The sequence below is a fragment of the Xenopus tropicalis genome, chromosome 10 (assembly GCF_000004195.4).
Source record: "Xenopus tropicalis strain Nigerian chromosome 10, UCB_Xtro_10.0, whole genome shotgun sequence".
NCBI classification, from domain to species: domain Eukaryota; kingdom Metazoa; phylum Chordata; class Amphibia; order Anura; family Pipidae; genus Xenopus; species Xenopus tropicalis.
In genome coordinates, this window is record NC_030686.2 from 27,118,538 (window position 1) to 27,143,467 (window position 24,930).

Consider the following 24,930-nt stretch of genomic DNA (forward strand, 5'->3'; position numbering starts at 1 on the left):
CAAACATATTCCAGCCACTCTCAGAAGCGTTATAAGTGGACGAGCAGCAAAGAAATGAATAGGTTTGCCATTTTAAAGAGACAGACATGAGCAGGTATTTCCGGCCAGTCCTCCTTAACTTATCCTTTACCGTCACAACACAATTAAAGCAGGGAATCCTCCCAGTGTGGCGCTGGCCCCGCCCTGCGCTATATAAGGGGCGGCACTGCAGCAGTACGGCACTCAGCGGACAGCTCCCGGTGCTGAACTGATCGCAACCTGCGACTTTCCGAGCCGTGTCCTGCAGGGGGAACCTGTTCCGCACTCAAAGCCATGATAACCGGAGCTTGCTGGAAATGTCTGCTCCTCTCTTTCTTTTTTCTACGGGGATCTGCGCAGAACTTCGCCCAAACGAGATTTATTTGTACGTCGGTACCAGTGGATATGGATATGTGCACTTCCTCCATGCAGAACAGTGGCCCGACTGAAGACTTGAAGACCACAATACTCCAGCTCCGGGAGACGGTTCTCCAGCAAAAAGAGACTATAATGAACCAGAAGGACACGATCAGGGAGCTGACAAGTAAACTGGCCAGGTGTGACGGGCAGGCATTGCTGGAAATCCCCTCCAATGAGCCCAAGACCGGTGCCCCTGGCACAAGGAGAAAGGAGACTGCCACTTCCAAAAACACAATGGGAGATTTGTCTAGAAGCCCTACGGCCGAAACACTTGTTCAGCTGGGGCAGTCCCTGCAGGCTCTAAAGACTAGGCTGGAGAACTTAGAGGTGAGGCTTTTTAACTGTTCTTTGGTATTGTATATTGGTCACTTATTTTCATATCTTAAAGCAGAAAGTATGAAAGATAAAAGATAAGTATAAAGATGAAGATGGGACAACCGGTCTCATCATCTGGGGACAGAGTTCAAAATCAATATAGCATTTCAGAGTGTTTCTGTTTTTTAATACATCAAATATTATATTACGGGTATGGGACCCCTTATCCGGAAACCCATTATCCAGAGAGCTCCAAAGTACGGAAAGCCTGTCTCCCATAGACTCCATTTTAATCAAATAATTCAGAATTTTAAAACTGATTTCCTTATTCTCTGTAATAATAAAACAGTACCTTGTAACTGATCCCAACTAAGATATAATTACCCCTTATTGGGGGCAGAACAGCCCTATTGGGTTTATTTCATGGTTAAATGATTCCCTTTTCTCTGTAATAATAAAACAGTACCTGTACTTGATCCCAACTAAGATATAATTAATCCTTATTGGGGGCAGAACAGTCCTATTGGGTTTATTTCATGGTTAAATGATTCCCTTTTCTCTGTAATAATAAAACAGTACCTGTACTTGATCCCAACTAAGATATAATTAATCCTTATTGGGGGCAGAACAGCCCTATTGGGTTTATTTCATGGTTAAATGATTCCCTTTTCTCTGTAATAATAAAACAGTACCTGTACTTGATCCCAACTAAGATATAATTAATCCTTATTGGGGGCAGAACAGTCCTATTGGGTTTATTTAATGGTTAAATGATTCCCTTTTCTCTGTAATAATAAAACAGTACCTGTACTTGATCCCAACTAAGATATAATTAATCCTTATTGGATGCAAAACAATCCTGTTGGGTTTAATTAATGTTTTATTCATTTTTTAGTAGACGTAAGATATGTAGATTCAAATTATGGAAAGACCCCTTATCCGGAATACCCTTGGTCCCGAGCATTCTGGATAACGGGTCCTATACCTGTATTTACTTGTTAACAGATCACGTCCATGAATGTCTTTTTTATGTCTGTGACTTTAATTCACTGTTTGACACAGTGAGTGCTACTATACAGGTTAAATAATGGCCTGCCTATTATATTTAAGACATTAATCTTTATAATATAAAAGTGCAGCGAGGTAGAGTTAGTCATGTCTGTTGAAGTCTACTTACTGTCTCTGCATGTCATCATGACCCATGCAGCAATACAGCAGAGGTAATTCATCCACCCAAGCCAACAGCCTGAAGGATTTACTGCAGAACAAGATAGATGACTTGGAGAAACAGGTTCTTTCTAGAGTAAACAACCTGGAAGAGGGGAAGCAGACCCAAAAGAATGATACTGAGCAGAGAGGGAAGATTGAGAGCACCTTAACCAACCTACACCAGAGGATCACAGATTTGGAAAAAGGTAACTCAGACAGAAGCAGATTCATGCAAGCGACACAAAAGCAATTATTACTGATACCTAACTAAAACATGATGAGCTAAAACTCTCAGCAATGGAAGAACGGAATGCTGGATGGTGTAGATCAAAAACAAATGGGGGCTGGACACCTCGGAAACAGACCCAGAAAGTGATACACCATTCTGTAACCTGCAGGGGCGATGAATTCATTAGCATTACAGAGAGATGTTTCATCAGTCTGCAGTTGCATGCTTCAGTTGAGGTGACCCAACAAAGATTTTGCTCTCTCAGCATTCTTCTCCTCCCAGACATCAAGTGGCATTGCATTAGGGCCCTTTCAAAATTGCTTCCATAGGGATGCCAGCAGAATATTAATTCATTTTTGTAATATGCTTGTTTATAATGTAGATTATGTATTGATATAGTAATAAGTATATCAAATGGGGTACTGGGAAGGTTACCATGGAAAACAAATTTAGCATAAAAGCATTTGTTCACATAAAGCAATAGGAATTACATAAATATTGTGTTGCAAATGTTAATACTGACAGAGTATCTATTTAAACAGTACACTCCTAGCTTATGTTGTTTCCCTCTAATGAATTTTTTTCTTTTTCTCTTTCCCTCCCTCATGTTTTCCTAACAGGTCAGAAAGAGACCAGACCAGCAGACAAATTTCAGCTCACCTTTCCCCTAAGGACAAACTATATGTATGCCAAAGTGAAGAAGACTTTGCCTGAAATGTATGCCTTCACTGTTTGTATGTGGCTTAAATCCAACGCATCGCCAGGAGTTGGTACCCCATTTTCTTATGCTGTCCCTGGACAGGCCAATGAGCTAGTTTTGATCGAATGGGGCAACAATCCCATGGAAATACTAATTAATGACAAGGTATTAGAATGGGTTTTCTTTCTCATTATCCAGTCAATTGACAGTGATATAATCCTTGTCCAACACAACCTGCATGTTAAATACTTAGGAACCCCTTCTTAATGGTTACTCCCAACTGGTTTTTTAATTTCTTACCTAACTAGGAAAATATAACCCATTTACAAATTATAATAATTAATTTGCATTAGTAACTTAAAAATGTATTAACATTTGTCTACCTATTTGACTCAGATGACTCAATATGCCCCACTATGTCACAATTTAAATATTTAATCATTGTGATTCATTCAAAGGACATGTGACATGTTGTGCCATTGTGCCATGTACATATTGTGATGTGAAAACCAATATTGTCATAACACTGTCCATTCCTCGTAAACAAGAGAAATTTATAGAGACAGGCATTTTGGCATAATCAAAAACTGTGTTTGCTAAAGATAGCAGCTGCCATTTTAGCTTGGTCTCAGTAGCTTCTGTACTGCAGCTCTGGCTGCTGGTAGCTCAGATTACACAGAGATAGGAGGGGGAACAAATTCTGATGGGAGAGGGAGGAAGTAAAAGGATAGGGAGAAAGAAGCAAACTGAGAAGACTCATGTCTGTGCTGAGAGCAGGAAGTCTGATACCAAAGAACATGTCTACACAAAAGAAGAAAATAAATCCTGTGTTTCTTTTGACAGAGGGCTCAGTGCAGCTTTCTGTGAGTGTTTATGGCTTTATTTACTGATAAAGCTTACTTAGTTTTTACCTTTCCTTCTCCTTTAAGGTGCTTATATCCTTAAGTGTTATGTTGCTGTTTTTTCCCAGCATTGAACAAAACTTCTGGCCCGCCACTTGTGTGCATTTGTATAAATAAAGCTGTATCCATTAGAATTTGTGATGGGTGACTAGAGAAGGGACATCTAGGTATCTTTGGGTGCAGTCAGTTTGGCACAGGATTCTTTACTTTATGCTTGCGAATTGGCTGGTATTGGATATGTAGTTATTAGACTGGCCATGACAATTATTGAGCAACCAGTGATTGCCCATGTAGAGCACTACTGACCTGGCATACTTTACTAGTGTTTGGGAGTTTTCATATCAATGCAGCACAGTTTAGTGAGAAAATGAGTATCTAAGTTTTATATATAAGATGAAGAAGTCTGCTTTCTGTTCAAGACACATTAAATATTTTGAAAATATGTAATATATAATGTGTATTTTTCCTTTCAAGACACATAATTAATGTTTCATTTAAGTCATAAGAGATCTATTCAGCAGGGTGCATTTGCGTATATAATTTATTTGTGGCAACAGATCAATGTGTCATCTGAACAACTGCCTTTTCTTGTAGGTGGCAAAACTCCCATTTGTAATCAATGATGGAAAATGGCATCATATCTGTATTGCATGGACAACGAGGGATGGGGTTTGGGAAGCATACCAAGATGGCATCCTAAGAGGCAATGGAGAAAACCTTGCCCCCTACCACCCAATTAAGCATCAGGGTGTGTTGGTGCTTGGCCAAGAGCAGGTAATTTGGGGGGATACTTTGTAGACATAACAACTGTTCTCATGTCTGTTTGTGATTGCATTTGTATCAAATGTTTTTGTTTTAAGAAGTTAATATAATTAATGGCAATAAACGTAATAGAACAAAACCTCTGAATCACACTCATTAGGGCAACACTGAGGTTGGATATTAATAAACTAATGGCTAATTTGTTTCTGTTTTAGGACACACTGGGAGGTGGATTTGATGCAACCCAGGCTTTTGTGGGGGAGCTAGCTCACTTCAACATGTGGGACAGGAAACTAACAGTTGGAGAAGTGTATAACTTGGCAACTTGCACCAACAAGGCATTGACGGGTAATGTCATAAGCTGGTCAGAGAACAACATAGAGATCTTTGGTGGTGCCACCAAGTGGACATTTGATGCATGCCGTCAGATCAACTGAGAATAACGGATTTCATTTTCCAGGTCAAAGATATCATCAATCTCATTCTGCACCCTGCCTTCAAAGTGAGGGCTCATTAAGATTGTTTCATTTTGTTTTTAATCTGGCAAAAAGGCAGAAAATGTCAAATAACTCAGCCAAACACACTTGTTTTATCACAAAGAATTCACCTACTGGATCTCCCACTTGGAGTGAGAGGTTCCAGGTTTGTAAAAAAAAAGTTTGTTTCAATAAGAGCAGTAAATATTATAGGGGTTCCACTTTTTTATATTGGAAGATCCTAAACAGTTTGGTTTTCTTATTGCCAACTTAGTTTAACCTCTTGGGTGCTGGAGGGCTCTGCAGGGCATTGCACAGCAATGAATTACATGTGCTTCTAGCAGCAAAGGGGGTTAATCCTGAGTGCCTTGAGCTGGTGCAAATATTCAGCACATTTTTCTTCATTTTCATACGTAGACTTCTCTTTGTTATCTTATTATAACTGATGCGGCTACAATAAATGTATGTTATGCTGTTAGTTAAGAGGCAGTATTGTCCTTGGCCAGGTCTTTTCATTTGATTTCAAACTGCTATGTGAAATGTACAATTTGAATCACACTCATGAGCCTCATACACAATTCAAGGCTTGAAAAATTTGCTTTATTATAAATAGCTCCAGCAAACGCTAAATGCATGGCAGATAATACCTGATACCATCTTTTCTACGTGGGATGGATGACTCAGAGGCATGGTAGCTTTTTTTCCTGAGTAAGGGTGTTTTTCTGTCAGACATCAGTGTAAATATTTCTTCAACTGTTGGATCATTTTTTTTTTTTTTTAAACCAAATGTGCATGATAGATGCCTTGACCTTTTCTATTTCCAATTCAACAGTGATTTTTAACACTGTTAAGAGGAAGAAAACTGCTGCTTACATGCAGAATAGGCAAGTTGATGCTGGAATATCAGCTGTGCGATCAGACACTCGGCTGGTGTTTAGGAATCATGACTTTACTGTAACAAAATAGCCACAATCCTTCAGAAGCCAGTACTTTTTGTGTGTTTGGGAACGTTACTAAAGATCTCTTTTGGTTCATTTGCTGTTTACAGATTTAAGAAAAATTATTTTTCTGTTTATTTAAAGAGTGTGCACTACACCTCCTCTGTAAAAACTGATGCTTCATGTATAATCTTTGAAAATTAATTACCCCATGGAGCTCTGCACAATGAACTTGTTGTAGCCTAAACCTCTGGCATGCTGGAGGGTGGTCTTTCTAACCTTCCAGTGCCTAAGGAGGAGTCCTTCTAGCAGCACACCTCTCTCCAAATGGAACCACAGACAATTCCTATATATTGAGATGTCAACCCCCGTTTCTTTTGTAGCACTCCCACTTGCACTGAACAAAATATGCCTCACTCAGGTAAAAACCATTTTATGATGGATGCTTTTGGAAAGACAATGTATTTTTGCCTAATTACTGTGTAAAGATCCCCAACCTGCCCCCCTGGAAATCTGTAACTGATGGGGAAGTTTTCTATATTGCCTCTGGCAAGATTAGATGCTCAGCACACCCACAAGCCTTCCTCCTTTTGATAACTCAGTGTTCTATATCACATTGTTTAATGAAATTTATCGATGAAGTTATTTTTAATAAAGAAAACTTGGGCTACCTTCCCTCAAATTATTGTAAAATGTGAAAGAAATGTTGACAGAAGCACTTATTTTAGCAGAACATTTATGTTTTGTATAAAAAATGGTTTATTTTACCTCTTTGAAGTGATCACCTGATGTTCTTTTAACGGCGATCAATAGGAAGTAGCAGGTCTATGATTCTGGTTTGGGCAGGCAGATACAAAGGCTTGAATGAACATTGTAATTGGAAATTTGCTACACATTGTACAACAGACCAGTTACATTTGTGTTATAGGCTGGGGCTGTTTGAGCTCTGCGCCCTGTATCTTGCTGAAAGCTAATTGCAGTTTTTTTTTTTCAATTACATGTTCTTTTACTGACCCATAGACAGGTCAGGTGGATGACATTTATGCACAATCTTGTGACTCAGTGTATCAGAGTTACAGCCAAGTTTGCTTATGGGACATTTCTACGCATGACGTGTTTTAACCAGATACAGAATAAGATATATTTTGCTAACCAAAGCTGTAAATGCTCCTTGGATCCTGTTGCTGTCCTTTCTTTCTCTTGGATTGCAACAGGTTAATAGCCACATTACACACTTTGTATGTTCATGTGTTCACACTGTTAACCACACTTTTCTGTTGAGCTAAATGCTGAAATTAATTGTTGACTTTATTTTTACACAATAAAAAAAGAGATGAAACAAGCTGGTCCTTTTATCGCTGTGTAATGAATTCAGATTTTATGGTGGGGAATACATTTAGAATAAGTTGTTAAAAGTCCTTGAGTATTACGTGGAACTGTGGAGTTATACACCAATATACCTTATCACTGAACTGTAACATCTGCAAAGTAGCAAATGCCTGAATCTGAAGGTGAAACAGTCCGTTTGCTACCACTGGACATCTAAGGTATTACAGATACACAGTGTGACGAGAATCATTTTATCTTTAACCCGTGGCCTTGAGCAGTCTCCCATGGGATTACAGCTTGCTTCTGCATTCGACATTGTCCACAGTTAACCATGTACCATTACTATAGAATAAAATGCGTCAGCACCGGCTGCCTTTTCTGCCCCGTTCTGTGCATCAAGAGACATTAAAGGACACATCAAACTGCAAATGCTTGCTACTGCAATGTGAGCACATGACACAGATACTGCAGTGAAGAGGAGAAAAAAATACTGTGTTTTGCTTGTGTGTTGGCTGCTGAATGGGTTAAAGATACCCACTGCAGTAACAAGTGAGATCCGAATCCAGCATAACAGCTGCATGATAGCTAAATATATCGGTGTAACAGCTACACAGTGTAAAAAATGGAGCACAATGGAAACCCAAGGTTTTGAATTCATTTTATAAAAAAATATAATAGGAAAATATATATACAAACAACACAAAGATGTATTTTTTAAGTGCTCAGAAATTCATAAACAGTAGAGCAAGCAGAGCTCAGTTCAAGGCACAGTATCAGCTTGGGTTGTCAGTCAGTGCTGTAATGGTGCATAATGCATACACAGTGTCAGGAACATTCAACCGGCGTATGTGCTTATTTAGATGACGATATACAGGGTATGCACTGAGCTCAGTAGTTAAGAGCCATATAGTACACAGAGTTAAAGGGGTGGTTCACCTTTTAGTCAACCTTTAATATGTTAAACTTTTCAATTGGTCTTAATGATTTTTTTTTTTTTAGTTTGCCTTATTCTGACTTTCAGTTGGGGGCCACTGACCCCTGAGTCAAAAATTATTGCTTTATGAATCTACAGTTTTATTGTTACTTTTTATAATAATGTTTTTCTATTCAAGTCCTCTCCTATTCACATACCAGCCTCTCATTCCAACTGCTCCCTGGTTGCTAAGGTTATCTGGACCATAGCTACCAGATAGCTGCTGAAACTCCAAACTGGAGAACTGTTGAAAAGTGAAATAACAAAACAAGATAATAAATAATGAAGACCAGTTGCAAATTGTCTTAAGGTCCCCATACACGGGGCAATTCTAGCTGCCGATATGGGTCAATAAGACCGATTCTGCAGCTAATTGGCCTGTGTATGGGCACTATGGGCCTGCTCGATCGGGCAGGTTAAAAAATCTAGTCGGGTCGGGGACCACATCGGCTCATTCATGCGGTCCCTGGACTGACTTTTCCCATACCCATCGTTATAATTGGATCATTTGGCCCCAGGGCCAAACGATCGAATTAGCCTGGATTCTCCCGATATTGCCCACCCGTAGGTCGGGATAACGGGAGAAGATCCGCTCGCTTGGCGACATCGCCAAGCAAGTGGATCAGCCCGTGTATGAGGACCCTTAGACTATTACTATCTACGTCATAATAAAAGTTCTAAACTCAAAGGTGAACCACCCCTTTAACAATTACAGAGAGAATTACAGAGAGAATTCCAAACAGACTGCAGGATTATAGTGCAGGGATCTCCTTTTCTCCAATGTCAGGCTGAAGCGAAATGCCCACAGGAGTGTTTTATCTTTTATCTCCTTTAAAGAAGTGCAACATTTAAATCTAATTCTTTATAAGCAATACCATTATCATACTACACAAGTTTCACTGAGTCATGTGACAGACTTTACATTGCTGAGCACTGTTTATATAGTGGATAATGTACCCCCTACTGTAATTTATAAAGATATTATAAGTCACGAGGAGATATGTGACCATATCAAAGCATGAGGCCGCAGGCCGAGTGCTTTTATACAGGTCACGTAACTCTGATGTGACTTCCAATATCTTTATAAATTACAGTGGTGCATTATTCGTTATAATCTACAGTGTTTCTATGTGCAGTGCCTTAAATGAACTCTTTGCTGTTACTCTATTTTATTCCATACAAAGACACACTTTGTTCTGATTCCTTTTGTTCCCTGTGTTGTTTTACCTTTTTATCTTGTATCTCTGTGTAGTCCCTATGTACTTGTGTGCAGTGTCGGACTGAGATGGCAGGGGCCCACTAGAAAACCCCGGACCATGGGGCCCGCTCTAAGAACTTTAATTCCCCCTCTCCTCCCTCAAACTCTTTATTATCCTAGTCCCTATTCTCTACATACTATACTCTATTGTTCCATCTATCAAGCTTCCTTGTTCCCATACAGAAACAGGGTACGACCATGAAATTGGCTAAATAGTTAGAAGCAAGAGGGTTCACTGACACCTGGGCCCACCGGGAGTTTTCCTGGTATCCTGGTGGGCCAGTCTGACACTGCTTGTGTGTTTTTTTGTATATTTCTTCTCCCATGATCTAACTAAAGTTACATCCTGGCCAGCCATGCAATGGTGGGGGTGGGAGGGGCCAGTGAGGGAAGTGAGATTGGAGACTGATTGAGAGTGGGGGCAGAAGGAGCAAGAGCAGAGATGGACAGAGAGTGGGGGGAGCAAAAAATAAGTGATATTGAAAATTAAAAGAGAGTGGGGGCAGATGGAGCTAGACCGAAGATGGATGAAGGATGGGAGCAGCAGACAACAAGACCGAAGAGGGGCAGAAGGTAGTCAAGAGGGAGGGAAACTGGAGATAGATGGAGGATGGAGCAGCAAACAGAGCAGCACCAGAGAGGGACTGAGGGAGGCGTGGCAGAGGGAGCAATACTGGAGAGGGACAGTAGGTGGGAAAAAGAGTGAGAATTAAGAATAAGAGGGGAATAAAGAGGGAGTGAGAGTGGAGAAGGAGGATTGAGAGATTGTTCAATGTAAAATAAGAAAGTGAGAGAAGTCAGATATGAGGGGGAAAGGATGGAGGAAAAGCTGTGGGGAGTGGCAACTGCTCTCTGGCTAAGTTATAAGTGACGCGTTCTGATGTAGGAATGTGCCGTTTATAAGGATATCATTTAGAGTTTGGTCCCATAGGAAAAAGACCAAACTGTAGAATATAAGGATATCATTTACAGCATATTCAAGGTTCGTGTGTATTAAATATATAGAATTACAAGCCTTACATGGCAATTAAGTACCTGACTGAAAGGGCTCTGGCACACAGGGAGATTAGTCGCCCGCGACAAAACTCCCTGTTCGCCGGCGACTAATCTCCCCGAGTTGCCATGACCCGCCATCCCGCGAACATGTAAGTCGCTGGCGGGATGGCACACGCGGCAGCGCGATTTCCCGAAATCGCCGAAAAAGACTCGCAAGGCGGGATGGCGGGTCATGGCAACTCGGGGAGATTAGTCGCCCGCGAACAGGGAGTTTTGTCGCGGGCGACTAATCTCCCCCGTGTGCCAGAGCCCTAAAAGTGCTTACAATATATGTCATTTCTGAGGCAGAGGTAGATATCCTTGATTAAAGGACCACTACTACTACTACTACTATATTTCTATTGCACCTAATAGGGCTAATTATTCTTGTATAGTGTTTTAATAGACTATGTGCTATATGTCCTGACAGAAATAATATTGGCTAAAGGAATCCAAAACATATGCAAGCAAGCCTTTGGAAGTATTACTATGTCAGATAAGAGAAAGGCTTGAAAGACAGTTGGTGTCACTAAAACAAAAATAGAGAGTCACCTTCCCGAACTCACCATCTCACAGGGAAACAAGTTTACCAGGAATGTGGAAAACCCATGGCACAGTGACACCAAATGCATGCCATTCACTATAGCAGATGATTGGAAGTGAATGAGACCTATGAATTTGGAGGTATCCCTTGGTCTGCAGTGACAATTATTGGAATGTGTTCCCTCCCTCCCTGAATCAGTTGTGCTGGCTGATACATTATATAGCTTTAAGAAGGGGATGGATGGATTCTTACAAGTGAGGGAATACAGGGGTAGGGGAGATAGCTCTCAGTACAAGTGAGGGAATACAGGGTTATGGGAGATAGCTCTCAGTACAAGTGAGGGAATACAGGGGTATGGGGGATAGCTCTCAGTACAAGTGAGGGAATACAGGGGTAGGGGAGATAGCTCTCAGTACAAGTGAGGGAATACAGGGGTAGGGGAGATAGCTCTCAGTACAAGTGAGGGAATACAGGGGTAGGGGAGATAGCTCTCAGTACAAGTGAGGGAATACAGGGGTAGGGGAGATAGCTCTCAGTACAAGTGAGGGAATACAGGGGTAGGGGGGATAGCTCTCAGTACAAGTGAGGGAATACAGGGGTATGGGGGATAGCTCTCAGTACAAGTGAGGGAATACAGGGGTAGGGGAGATAGCTCTCAGTACAAGTGAGGGAATACAGGGGTAGGGGAGATAGCTCTCAGTACAAGTGAGGGAATACAGGGGTAGGGGAGATAGCTCTCAGTACAAGTGAGGGAATACAGGGGTAGGGGAGATAGCTCTCAGTACAAGTGAGGGAATACAGGGGTAGGGGAGATAGCTCTCAGTACAAGTGAGGGAATACAGGGGTAGGGGGGATAGCTCTCAGTACAAGTGAGGGAATACAGGGGTATGGGAGATAGCTCTCAGTACAAGTGAGGGAATACAGGGGTATGGGGGATAGCTCTCAGTACAAGTGAGGGAATACAGGGGTATGGGAGATAGCTCTCAGTACAAGTGAGGGAATACAGGGGTAGGGGAGATAGCTCTCAGTACAAGTGAGGGAATACAGGGGTATGGGAGATAGCTCTCAGTACAAGTGAGGGAATACAGGGGTATGGGAGATAGCTCTCAGTACAAGTGAGGGAATACAGGGTTATGGGAGATAGCTCTCAGTACAATTGAGGGAATACATGGGTATGGGAGATAGCTCTCAGTACAAGTGAGGGAATACAGGGGTATGGGAGATAGCTCTCAGTACAAGTGAGGGAATACAGGGGTAGGGGAGATAGCTCTCAGTACAAGTGAGGGAATACAGGGGTAGGGGAGATAGCTCTCAGTACAAGTGAGGGAATACAGGGTTATGGGAGATAGCTCTCAGTACAAGTGAGGGAATACAGGGGTAGGGGAGATACCTCTCAGTACAAGTGAGGGAATACAGGGGTATGGGAGATAGCTCTCAGTACAAGTGAGGGAATACAGGGGTAGGGGAGATAGCTCTCAGTACAAGTGAGGGAATACAGGGGTCGGGGAGATAGCTCTCAGTACAAGTGAGGGAATACAGGGGTCGGGGAGATAGCTCTCAGTACAAGTGAGGGAATACAGGGGTATGGGAGATAGCTCTCAGTACAAGTGAGGGAATACAGGGGTAGGGGAGATAGCTCTCAGTACAAGTGAGGGAATACAGGGGTATGGGAGATAGCTCTCAGTACAAGTGAGGGAATACAGGGGTAGGGGAGATAGCTCTCAGTACAAGTGAGGGAATACAGGGGTAGGGGAGATAGCTCTCAGTACAAGTGAGGGAATACAGGGGTAGGGGGGATAGCTCTCAGTACAATTGAGGGAATACAGGGGTATGGGAGATAGCTCTCAGTACAAGTGAGGGAATACAGGGGTAGGGGGGATAGCTCTTAGTACAAGTGAGGGAATACAGGGGTAGGGGGGATAGCTCTCAGTACAAGTGAGGGAATACAGGGGTAGGGGGGATAGCTCTCAGTACAAGTGAGGGAATACAGGGGTATGGGAGATAGCTCTCAGTACAAGTGAGGGAATACAGGGGTATGGGAGATAGCTCTCAGTACAAGTGAGGGAATACAGGGGTAGGGGAGATAGCTCTCAGTACAAGTGAGGGAATACAGGGGTAGGGGAGATAGCTCTCAGTACAAGTGAGGGAATACAGGGGTATGGGAGATAGCTCTCAGTACAAGTGAGGGAATACAGGGGTATGGGGGATAGCTCTCAGTACAAGTGAGGGAATACAGGGGTAGGGGGGATAGCTCTTAGTACAAGTGAGGGAATACAGGGGTAGGGGAGATAGCTCTCAGTACAAGTGAGGGAATACAGGGGTAGGGGGGATAGCTCTTAGTACAAGTGAGGGAATACAGGGGTATGGGGGATAGCTCTTAGTACAAGTGAGGGAATACAGGGGTATGGGGGATAGCTCTTAGTACAAGTGAGGGAATACAGGGGTATGGGGGATAGCTCTCAGTACAAGTGAGGGAATACAGGGGTAGGGGGGATAGCTCTTAGTACAAGTGAGGGAATACAGGGGTATGGGGGATAGCTCTCAGTACAAGTGAGGGAATACAGGGGTGGGGGGATAGCTCTTAGTACAAGTGAGGGAATACAGGGGTATGGGGGATAGCTCTCAGTACAAGTGAGGGAATACAGGGGTATGGGAGATAGCTCTCAGTACAAGTGAGGGAATACAGGGTTATGGGAGATAGCTCTTAGTACAAGTGAGGGAATACAGGGGTATGGGAGATAGCTCTCAGTACAAGTGAGGGAATACAGGGCTAGGGGAGATAGCTCTCAGTACAAGTGAGGGAATACAGGGGTAGGGGAGATAGCTCTCAGTACAAGTGAGGGAATACAGGGTTATGGGAGATAGCTCTTAGTACAAGTGAGGGAATACAGGGGTATGGGAGATAGCTCTCAGTACAAGTGAGGGAATACAGGGCTAGGGGAGATAGCTCTCAGTACAAGTGAGGGAATACAGGGGTAGGGGAGATAGCTCTCAGTACAAGTGAGGGAATACAGGGGTAGGGGAGATAGCTCTCAGTACAAGTGAGGGAATACAGGGGTAGGGGGGATAGCTCTCAGTACAAGTGAGGGAATACAGGGGTAGGGGAGATAGCTCTCAGTACAAGTGAGGGAATACAGGGGTAGGGGGGATAGCTCTCAGTACAAGTGAGGGAATACAGGGGTATGGGAGATAGCTCTCAGTACAAGTGAGGGAATACAGGGGTAGGGGAGATAGCTCTCAGTACAAGTGAGGGAATACAGGGGTATGGGAGATAGCTCTCAGTACAAGTGAGGGAATACAGGGGTATGGGAGATAGCTCTCAGTACAAGTGAGGGAATACAGGGTTATGGGAGATAGCTCTCAGTACAATTGAGGGAATACATGGGTATGGGAGATAGCTCTCAGTACAAGTGAGGGAATACAGGGGTATGGGAGATAGCTCTCAGTACAAGTGAGGGAATACAGGGGTAGGGGAGATAGCTCTCAGTACAAGTGAGGGAATACAGGGGTAGGGGAGATAGCTCTCAGTACAAGTGAGGGAATACAGGGGTCGGGGAGATAGCTCTCAGTACAAGTGAGGGAATACAGGGGTCGGGGAGATAGCTCTCAGTACAAGTGAGGGAATACAGGGGTATGGGAGATAGCTCTCAGTACAAGTGAGGGAATACAGGGGTAGGGGAGATAGCTCTCAGTACAAGTGAGGGAATACAGGGGTATGGGAGATAGCTCTCAGTACAAGTGAGGGAATACAGGGGTAGGGGAGATAGCTCTCAGTACAAGTGAGGGAATACAGGGGTAGGGGAGATAGCTCTCAGTACAAGTGAGGGAATACAGGGGTAGGGGGGATAGCTCTCAGTACAATTGAGGGAATACAGGGGTATGGGAGATAGCTCTCAGTACAAGTGAGGGAATACAGGGGTAGGGGGATAGCTCTTAGTACAAGTGAGGGAATACAGGGGTAGGGGGGATAGCTCTCAGTACAAGTGAGGGAATACAGGGGTAGGGGGGATAGCTCTCAGTACAAGTGAGGGAATACAGGGGTATGGGAGATAGCTCTCAGTACAAGTGAGGGAATACAGGGGTATGGGAGATAGCTCTCAGTACAAGTGAGGGAATACAGGGGTAGGGGAGATAGCTCTCAGTACAAGTGAGGGAATACAGGGGTAGGGGAGATAGCTCTCAGTACAAGTGAGGGAATACAGGGGTATGGGAGATAGCTCTCAGTACAAGTGAGGGAATACAGGGGTATGGGGGATAGCTCTCAGTACAAGTGAGGGAATACAGGGGTAGGGGGGATAGCTCTTAGTACAAGTGAGGGAATACAGGGGTAGGGGAGATAGCTCTCAGTACAAGTGAGGGAATACAGGGGTAGGGGGGATAGCTCTTAGTACAAGTGAGGGAATACAGGGGTATGGGGGATAGCTCTTAGTACAAGTGAGGGAATACAGGGGTATGGGGGATAGCTCTTAGTACAAGTGAGGGAATACAGGGGTATGGGGGATAGCTCTCAGTACAAGTGAGGGAATACAGGGGTAGGGGGGATAGCTCTTAGTACAAGTGAGGGAATACAGGGGTATGGGGGATAGCTCTCAGTACAAGTGAGGGAATACAGGGGTGGGGGGATAGCTCTTAGTACAAGTGAGGGAATACAGGGGTATGGGGGATAGCTCTCAGTACAAGTGAGGGAATACAGGGGTATGGGAGATAGCTCTCAGTACAAGTGAGGGAATACAGGGTTATGGGAGATAGCTCTTAGTACAAGTGAGGGAATACAGGGGTATGGGAGATAGCTCTCAGTACAAGTGAGGGAATACAGGGCTAGGGGAGATAGCTCTCAGTACAAGTGAGGGAATACAGGGGTAGGGGAGATAGCTCTCAGTACAAGTGAGGGAATACAGGGTTATGGGAGATAGCTCTTAGTACAAGTGAGGGAATACAGGGGTATGGGAGATAGCTCTCAGTACAAGTGAGGGAATACAGGGCTAGGGGAGATAGCTCTCAGTACAAGTGAGGGAATACAGGGGTAGGGGAGATAGCTCTCAGTACAAGTGAGGGAATACAGGGGTAGGGGAGATAGCTCTCAGTACAAGTGAGGGAATACAGGGGTAGGGGAGATAGCTCTCAGTACAAGTGAGGGAATACAGGGGTAGGGGAGATAGCTCTCAGTACAAGTGAGGGAATACAGGGGTAGGGGGGATAGCTCTCAGTACAAGTGAGGGAATACAGGGGTATGGGAGATAGCTCTCAGTACAAGTGAGGGAATACAGGGGTATGGGGGATAGCTCTCAGTACAAGTGAGGGAATACAGGGGTAGGGGAGATAGCTCTCAGTACAAGTGAGGGAATACAGGGGTAGGGGAGATAGCTCTCAGTACAAGTGAGGGAATACAGGGGTAGGGGGGATAGCTCTTAGTACAAGTGAGGGAATACAGGGGTATGGGAGATAGCTCTCAGTACAAGTGAGGGAATACAGGGCTAGGGGGGATAGCTCTCAGTACAAGTGAGGGAATACAGGGGTATGGGAGATAGCTCTCAGTACAAGTGAGGGAATACAGGGGTATGGGGGATAGCTCTCAGTACAAGTGAGGGAATACAGGGGTAGGGGAGATAGCTCTCAGTACAAGTGAGGGAATACAGGGGTAGGGGAGATAGCTCTCAGTACAAGTGAGGGAATACAGGGTTATGGGAGATAGCTCTTAGTACAAGTGAGGGAATACAGGGGTATGGGAGATAGCTCTCAGTACAAGTGAGGGAATACAGGGCTAGGGGAGATAGCTCTCAGTACAAGTGAGGGAATACAGGGGTAGGGGAGATAGCTCTCAGTACAAGTGAGGGAATACAGGGTTATGGGAGATAGCTCTTAGTACAAGTGAGGGAATACAGGGGTATGGGAGATAGCTCTCAGTACAAGTGAGGGAATACAGGGCTAGGGGAGATAGCTCTCAGTACAAGTGAGGGAATACAGGGGTAGGGGAGATAGCTCTCAGTACAAGTGAGGGAATACAGGGGTAGGGGAGATAGCTCTCAGTACAAGTGAGGGAATACAGGGGTAGGGGAGATAGCTCTCAGTACAAGTGAGGGAATACAGGGGTAGGGGGGATAGCTCTCAGTACAAGTGAGGGAATACAGGGGTATGGGAGATAGCTCTCAGTACAAGTGAGGGAATACAGGGGTATGGGGGATAGCTCTCAGTACAAGTGAGGGAATACAGGGGTAGGGGAGATAGCTCTCAGTACAAGTGAGGGAATACAGGGGTAGGGGAGATAGCTCTCAGTACAAGTGAGGGAATACAGGGGTAGGGGGGATAGCTCTCAGTACAAGTGAGGGAATACAGGGGTATGGGAGATAGCTCTCAGTACAAGTGAGGGAATACAGGGGTATGGGGGATAGCTCTCAGTACAAGTGAGGGAATACAGGGGTATGGGAGATAGCTCTCAGTACAAGTGAGGGAATACAGGGGTATGGGAGATAGCTCTCAGTACAAGTGAGGGAATACAGGGGTATGGGAGATAGCTCTCAGTACAATTGAGGGAATACATGGGTATGGGAGATAGCTGTCAGTACAAGTGAGGGAATACAGGGGTATGGGAGATAGCTCTCAGTACAAGTGAGGGAATACAGGGTTATGGGAGATAGCTCTCAGTACAATTGAGGGAATACATGGGTATGGGAGATAGCTGTCAGTACAAGTGAGGGAATACAGGGGTATGGGAGATAGCTCTCAGTACAAGTGAGGGAATACAGGGGTATGGGAGATAGCTCTCAGTACAAGTGAGGGAATACAGGGGTATGGGAGATAGCTCTCAGTACAAGTGAGGGAATACAGGGGTATGGGAGATAGCTCTCAGTACAAGTGAGGGAATACAGGGTTATGGGAGATAGCTCTCAGTACAAGTGAGGGAATACAGGGGTAGGGGAGATACCTCTCAGTACAAGTGAGGGAATACAGGGGTATGGGAGATAGCTCTCAGTACAAGTGAGGGAATACAGGGGTAGGGGAGATAGCTCTCAGTACAAGTGAGGGAATACAGGGGTCGGGGAGATAGCTCTCAGTACAAGTGAGGGAATACAGGGGTCGGGGAGATAGCTCTCAGTACAAGTGAGGGAATACAGGGGTAGGGGAGATAGCTCTCAGTACAAGTGAGGGAATACAGGGGTATGGGAGATAGCTCTCAGTACAAGTGAGGGAATACAGGGGTATGGGAGATAGCTCTCAGTACAATTGAGGGAATACATGGGTATGGGAGATAGCTGTCAGTACAAGTGAGGGAATACAGGGGTATGGGAGATAGCTCTCAGTACAAGTGAGGGAATACAGGGTTATGGGAGATAGCTCTCAGTACAATTGAGGGAATACATGGGTATGGGAGATAGCTGTCAGTACAAGTGAGGGAATACAGGGGTATGGGAGATAGCTCTCAGTACAAGTGAGGGAATACAGGGGTATGGGAGATAGCTCTCAGTACAAGTGAGGGAATACAGGGGTATGGGAGATAGCTCTCAGTACAAGTGAGGGAATACAGGGGTATGGGAGATAGCTCTCAGTACAAGTGAGGGAATACAGGGTTATGGGAGATAGCTCTCAGTACAAGTGAGGGAATACAGGGGTAGGGGAGATACCTCTCAGTACAAGTGAGGGAATACAGGGGTATGGGAGATAGCTCTCAGTACAAGTGAGGGAATACAGGGGTAGGGGAGATAGCTCTCAGTACAAGTGAGGGAATACAGGGGTCGGGGAGATAGCTCTCAGTACAAGTGAGGGAATACAGGGGTCGGGGAGATAGCTCTCAGTACAAGTGAGGGAATACAGGGGTCGGGGAGATAGCTCTCAGTACAAGTGAGGGAATACAGGGGTAGGGGAGATAGCTCTCAGTACAAGTGAGGGAATACAGGGGTATGGGAGATAGCTCTCAGTACAAGTGAGGGAATACAGGGGTAGGGGAGATAGCTCTCAGTACAAGTGAGGGAATACAGGGGTATGGGAGATAGCTATCAGTACAAGTGAGGGAATACAGGGGTAGGGGAGATAGCTCTCAGTACAAGTGAGGGAATACAGGGGTAGGGGAGATAGCTCTCAGTACAAGTGAGGGAATACAGGGGTATGGGAGATAGCTCTTAGTACAAGTGAGGGAATACAGGGGTAGGGGGGATAGCTCTCAGTACAATTGAGGGAATACAGGGGTATGGGAGATAGCTCTCAGTACAAGTGAGGGAATACAGGGGTAGGGGGGATAGCTCTCAGTACAAGTGAGGGAATACAGGGGTAGGGGGGATAGCTCTCAGTACAAGTGAGGGAATACAGGGGTAGGGGGGATAGCTCTCAGTACAAGTGAGGGAATACAGGGGTATGGGAGATAGCTCTCAGTACAAGTGAGGGAATACAGGGGTATGGGAGATAGCTCTCAGTACAAGTGAGGGAATACAGGGGTAGGGGAGATAGCTCTCAGTACAAGTGAGGGAATACAGGGGTAGGGGAGATAGCTCTCAGTACAAGTGAGGGAATACAGGGGTATGGGAGATAGCTCTCAGTACAAGTGAGGGAATACAGGGGTATGGGGGATAGCTCTCAGTACAAGTGAGGGAATACAGGGGTAGGGGGGATAGCTCTTAGTACAAGTGAGGGAATACAGGGGTAGGGGAGATAGCTCTCAGTACAAGTGAGGGAATACAGGGGTAGGGGGGATAGCTCTTAGTACAAGTGAGGGAATACAGGGGTATGGGGGATAGCTCTCAGTACAAGTGAGGGAATACAGGGGTAGGGGGGATAGCTCTTAGTACAAGTGAGGGAATACAGGGGTAGGGGGGATAGCTCTCAGTACAAGTGAGGGAATACAGGGGTATGGGAGATAGCTCTTAGTACAAGTGAGGGAATACAGGGGTATGGGGGATAGCTCTTAGTACAAGTGAGGGAATACAGGGGTATGGGGGATAGCTCTCAGTACAAGTGAGGGAATACAGGGGTAGGGGGGATAGCTCTTAGTACAAGTGAGGGAATACAGGGGTATGGGGATAGCTCTCAGTACAAGTGAGGGAATACAGGGGTAGGGGGGATAGCTCTTAGTACAAGTGAGGGAATACAGGGGTATGGGGGATAGCTCTCAGTACAAGTGAGGGAATACAGGGGTATGGGAGATAGCTCTCAGTACAAGTGAGGGAATACAGGGTTATGGGAGATAGCTCTTAGTACAAGTGAGGGAATACAGGGGTATGGGAGATAGCTCTCAGTACAAGTGAGGGAATACAGGGCTAGGGGAGATAGCTCTCAGTACAAGTGAGGGAATACAGGGGTAGGGGAGATAGCTCTCAGTACAAGTGAGGGAATACAGGGTTATGGGAGATAGCTCTTAGTACAAGTGAGGGAATACAGGGGTATGGGAGATAGCTCTCAGTACAAGTGAGGGAATACAGGGCTAGGGGAGATAGCTCTCAGTACAAGTGAGGGAATACAGGGGTAGGGGAGATAGCTCTCAGTACAAGTGAGGGAATACAGGGGTAGGGGAGATAGCTCTCAGTACAAGTGAGGGAATACAGGGGTATGGGAGATAGCTCTCAGTACAAGTGAGGGAATACAGGGGTATGGGAGATAGCTCTCAGTACAAGTGAGGGAATACAGGGTTATGGGAGATAGCTCTTAGTACAAGTGAGGGAATACAGGGGTAGGGGAGATAGCTCTCAGTACAAGTGAGGGAATACAGGGGTAGGGGAGATAGCTCTTAGTACAAGTGAGGGAATACAGGGGTAGGGGAGATAGCTCTCAGTACAAGTGAGGGAATACAGGGTTATGGGAGATAGCTCTTAGTACAAGTGAGGGAATACAGGGGTAGGGGAGATAGCTCTCAGTACAAGTGAGGGAATACAGGGGTAGGGGAGATAGCTCTCAGTACAAGTGAGGGAATACAGGGGTATGGGGGATAGCTCTCAGTACAAGTGAGGGAATACAGGGGTAGGGGAGATAGCTCTCAGTACAAGTGAGGGAATACAGGGGTATGGGAGATAGCTCTCAGTACAAGTGAGGGAATACAGGGGTAGGGGAGATAGCTCTCAGTACAAGTGAGGGAATACAGGGGTATGGGAGATAGCTCTCAGTACAAGTGAGGGAATACAGGGGTAGGGGAGATAGCTCTCAGTACAAGTGAGGGAATACAGGGTTATGGGAGATAGCTCTCAGTACAAGTGAGGGAATACAGGGGTAGGGGGGATAGCTCTCAGTACAAGTGAGGGAATACAGGGGTAGGGGAGATAGCTCTCAGTACAAGTGAGGGAATACAGGGGTATGGGAGATAGCTCTCAGTACAAGTGAGGGAATACAGGGGTAGGGGGGATAGCTCTCAGTACAAGTGAGGGAATACAGGGCTAGGGGAGATATCTCTCAGTACAAGTGAGGGAATACAGGGGTATGGGAGATAGCTCTCAGTACAAGTGAGGGAATACAGGGTTATGGGAGATAGCTCTTAGTACAAGTTGATCCAGGGACTGGTCCGATTGCCATCTTGGAGTCAGGAAGGAATTTTTTGTGGTTTTATCTGTACTGTTCCATTAGGCCATTATTGTGAAATTAATGATGAGGACACACTTCTTGCACTGTTTTTGTAAGGTGATTATTTGTATATTGTAAGAGGGCTGTAGCATGTTAAAATAAAGATTGTGGACAAAGACATGAGATGTATGTCTGAGGATAAGCAACCAGGGCCGCTGCTTTACCATCCAAAACTAACCCTTTGTTGATGTCCTGCGAATCCTCCGAATGTTAGTTTTTGTATTGTGGATAAATGGACAGCCAACAGAGATATTTTTTAAGCAGTCTTCAGGCATGGTTATCTAAATCGGCAAACCCCAGGCCATTACCACATCACTAGGAAGGGCATTCCCCAACCTCACTGCCCTCACCGTGAAAAACCACCTACGCTGCTTCAAATGGAAGCTCTGTTCCTCTAATCTAAAGGGGTGACCTCTGGTGCGTTGATTGTTTTTATGGGAAAAAAGAACATCCCCCAACTGCCTATAATCCCCTCTAATGTACTTGTACAGAGTAATCATGTCCCCTCGCAAGCACCTTTTTTCATTGACAGTCTCACCTCATAGTTTAACCCTTCCATCCCCTTTACCAGTTTAGTTGCAGTCTCTGCACTCTCTCCAGCTCATTAATATCCTTCTTAAGGACTGGAGCCCAAAACTGCACTGCAAATGTTAGATAGTGACACACACATACATGCACAATGGCAACAAACACTGTAAAAACCACAAAAAACAATACTGTGCAGCCACACACACACACACACACACACACTGCAGCAGACTGCAGAGTATCAGAAATGTACTGGAATTTTCCTAGGCTCACATAATTCTTTATAGTAACATAAGCTGACAAAAGGTTGAAAAGAAACAGCTTCCTCATAACAGGAAAACAGAATTGGGTGCAATCTTAGACACTGCAACAGACACACAGCATCGCACCAGATTCACACATTTAGCAAAAACAATTCATTTTAATACACAATGTCAGGTCTGGCTCTCACTTTTGAAGCCACGAATCAGGAACACTAGTGAGTTAAATGGCATATGCCTACATTCCTAGAGCCCAAAGGAACCAGTGCAGAAAGCAACATGCCTCAAGCATTTCAAAAGCTAAATACATGAAAGGAAATCCCTGGCACGTTGCCTGTCTGTATGTATGGGGATAAACATTGCAGAGCTATAGGAAACTCTGCATTTCAGTGTACTAATGAGCTGCTGAGAACCTGACAAGACACTACAGGGATGTCATCCTAAATCCCTAGGACTTATTGCCTGTGACATGCCTGACGTCACCTCACTAGCCCAACACTCAGCCAGGACTTGAAGCAGGTGCTAATTGTGGAAGAACTTGTTTGGAAGCAGGGTGAATGCAGACAAGTGACATGTGGGCTTCGGATACAGCAATACAACCTGCTCTCTGCTGGCACTTGTCAACTGACAATCAGTTCTTCCTTGCTGTTGAGCAGTGGGCCAACACGATACATGATACGATATGTTTGGGTGATTATCCAGAGTGTGAGAAAAAGATTAAGCATAAAGGTTCAGACACTGTTTGTACTATTATTAGCATTTATGTCTGTTGCACAAATACTCGGCAGTCCCAAACTGAATCCAAAACTGAAGGGGATGTATTTAAGATGTATTTAAGATGGAAAGAATTGTCTTAAAACATAAATGTAGTATTTATTTTTAAGGAGTAGCAAAAATGTATGTTGCATTTTAAGAGTTAATCTGAAAGCTGATTGGGGAGAAATCAAAACGGAGGTGCGAGGTAAAATGGGGGAGAGAGAGAAAGAAAGGTATATAATACGGAATGGAAAAATGTGAGAATAAATCTGTTGTGGGGTATGAATGACAGACTGCCAAAAATTGGTAAGTCCAAGAAAACAAGAAAGGAGACTATCTCTTATGGATGGAATTAATACAGAGAACAAAAAATAAAGATGTCATTTTCTCTATTCCATTAGATATTACTGAGACATTCCAGCAATTTGTTTTCTGACTGTAGTCAGGCCTACTGCTTTGTCTGACAACATACTATGACTTTTCATTTATCCCTGGAAAACAATAGGGGGGTCATCCATGGCCACAGGGGGCAAGAGTGTGCCCCATTTCCTAAGCACTTGTAACTACCTGCCCTGCACCGAGTGTCGCCACCCGTCTTAAATGGAGTGCAGCCTGATGCAGGCAGTGTTTCATTCACGGGGCTGTCCGAAGGTCTCCATATCAGAACGCAGACGCCTGTGGCTATTTCCATAATGCTTCACTTAGTAAACAAAGTGCAATAAAAGGCTGATTTCATTTGCACACTGCGTGGGGTATTGTAAACAAGCCCTTAGGCATATTCTCAGCAAGCCGAAAAACATTTGCTGGGAATACGCCCCTACATACACCCTTCATCTGAACAGAGTGGACAGGTTCAATGGTGTTTGGTGCCAATATGATCAAGTGCTAGTAGTGTATTTAGGCACAAATACTTTAAATGGTGTGAATACATGCGCTGACTGCTTCCATTTTGTCAGCACCAAAACAGTGGCTGCAGTTATATCTGAGCCCTACAAAGCCCAAAGCCGATCTCCACCAAAAAATGTAATGCATTTACAGCGTACATCAGCTACATATAGGACGATTTTGCAGTAGTGGGACGTATTCTTGGCAAGCTGAAAAAAGCTTGCAGAGAATATGCCCCTCTAATGACATTAGCCTAACATTTGGTGTGTGCAAAGTGCAAATTTGAAGGCAATTTGCCTTATTTTACCCCACAATTCCAATGTAATTGCAGCTGCAAGGGGGAGTTTCACCTGATGCATTAAAACATGCGCTTGTGTTCAGATGCAAATTGGAAACAATTGTACAGAATATTTTTGTCTGGTGCTCACTGTAAAAATGATGTCTGGCGTGATTCTTGAGCTGCTGTGCATATTGACAGAGGCTGCAGTGGCAACCCTTCTGGGTCTCCCTGGTCAATAGGCTTGCTTGCAAACTATTCATCTGAACAGAGTGGACAGGTTCAATGGTGCTTGGTGCCAATATGATCAAGTGCAAGGAGTACCTTAAATGGTTTGAATACATGCACTGATTGCTTCCATTTTGGTAGCACCGGAACAGTGGCTGCAGTTATAACTGGGGTAACTGGGGTAACTGGGGTAACTAGGGTATAGGTAAGCAACATAAAATACAAGAAGGAGTATCACTGACTATAGTTTGCCCAAACCAACAGCTAACATGCAGATGGAGGTTTGAGCTTGGCAAACTACCAAGTGACAGCAAGCTTATATTGTATATGCCTTTATTTTTCAACAATATCA

The 24,930-nt window shown here is 44.6% G+C and overlaps 1 protein-coding gene across 1 annotated transcript; it reads left to right on the forward strand.

Annotated features, from left to right (window-relative positions):
* The first annotated feature begins 249 nt into the window (after window positions 1-249).
* Window positions 250-7,308, forward strand: nptx1 (neuronal pentraxin 1). Its single transcript, NM_001128007.1, is given in 5 exon segments — window positions 250-765; window positions 1,961-2,168; window positions 2,812-3,056; window positions 4,388-4,567; window positions 4,771-7,308. Coding segments are annotated over 5 exon segments (1,308 nt in total). The 5' UTR covers window positions 250-312; the 3' UTR covers window positions 4,993-7,308.
* The last annotated feature ends 17,622 nt before the right edge of the window (window positions 7,309-24,930 follow it).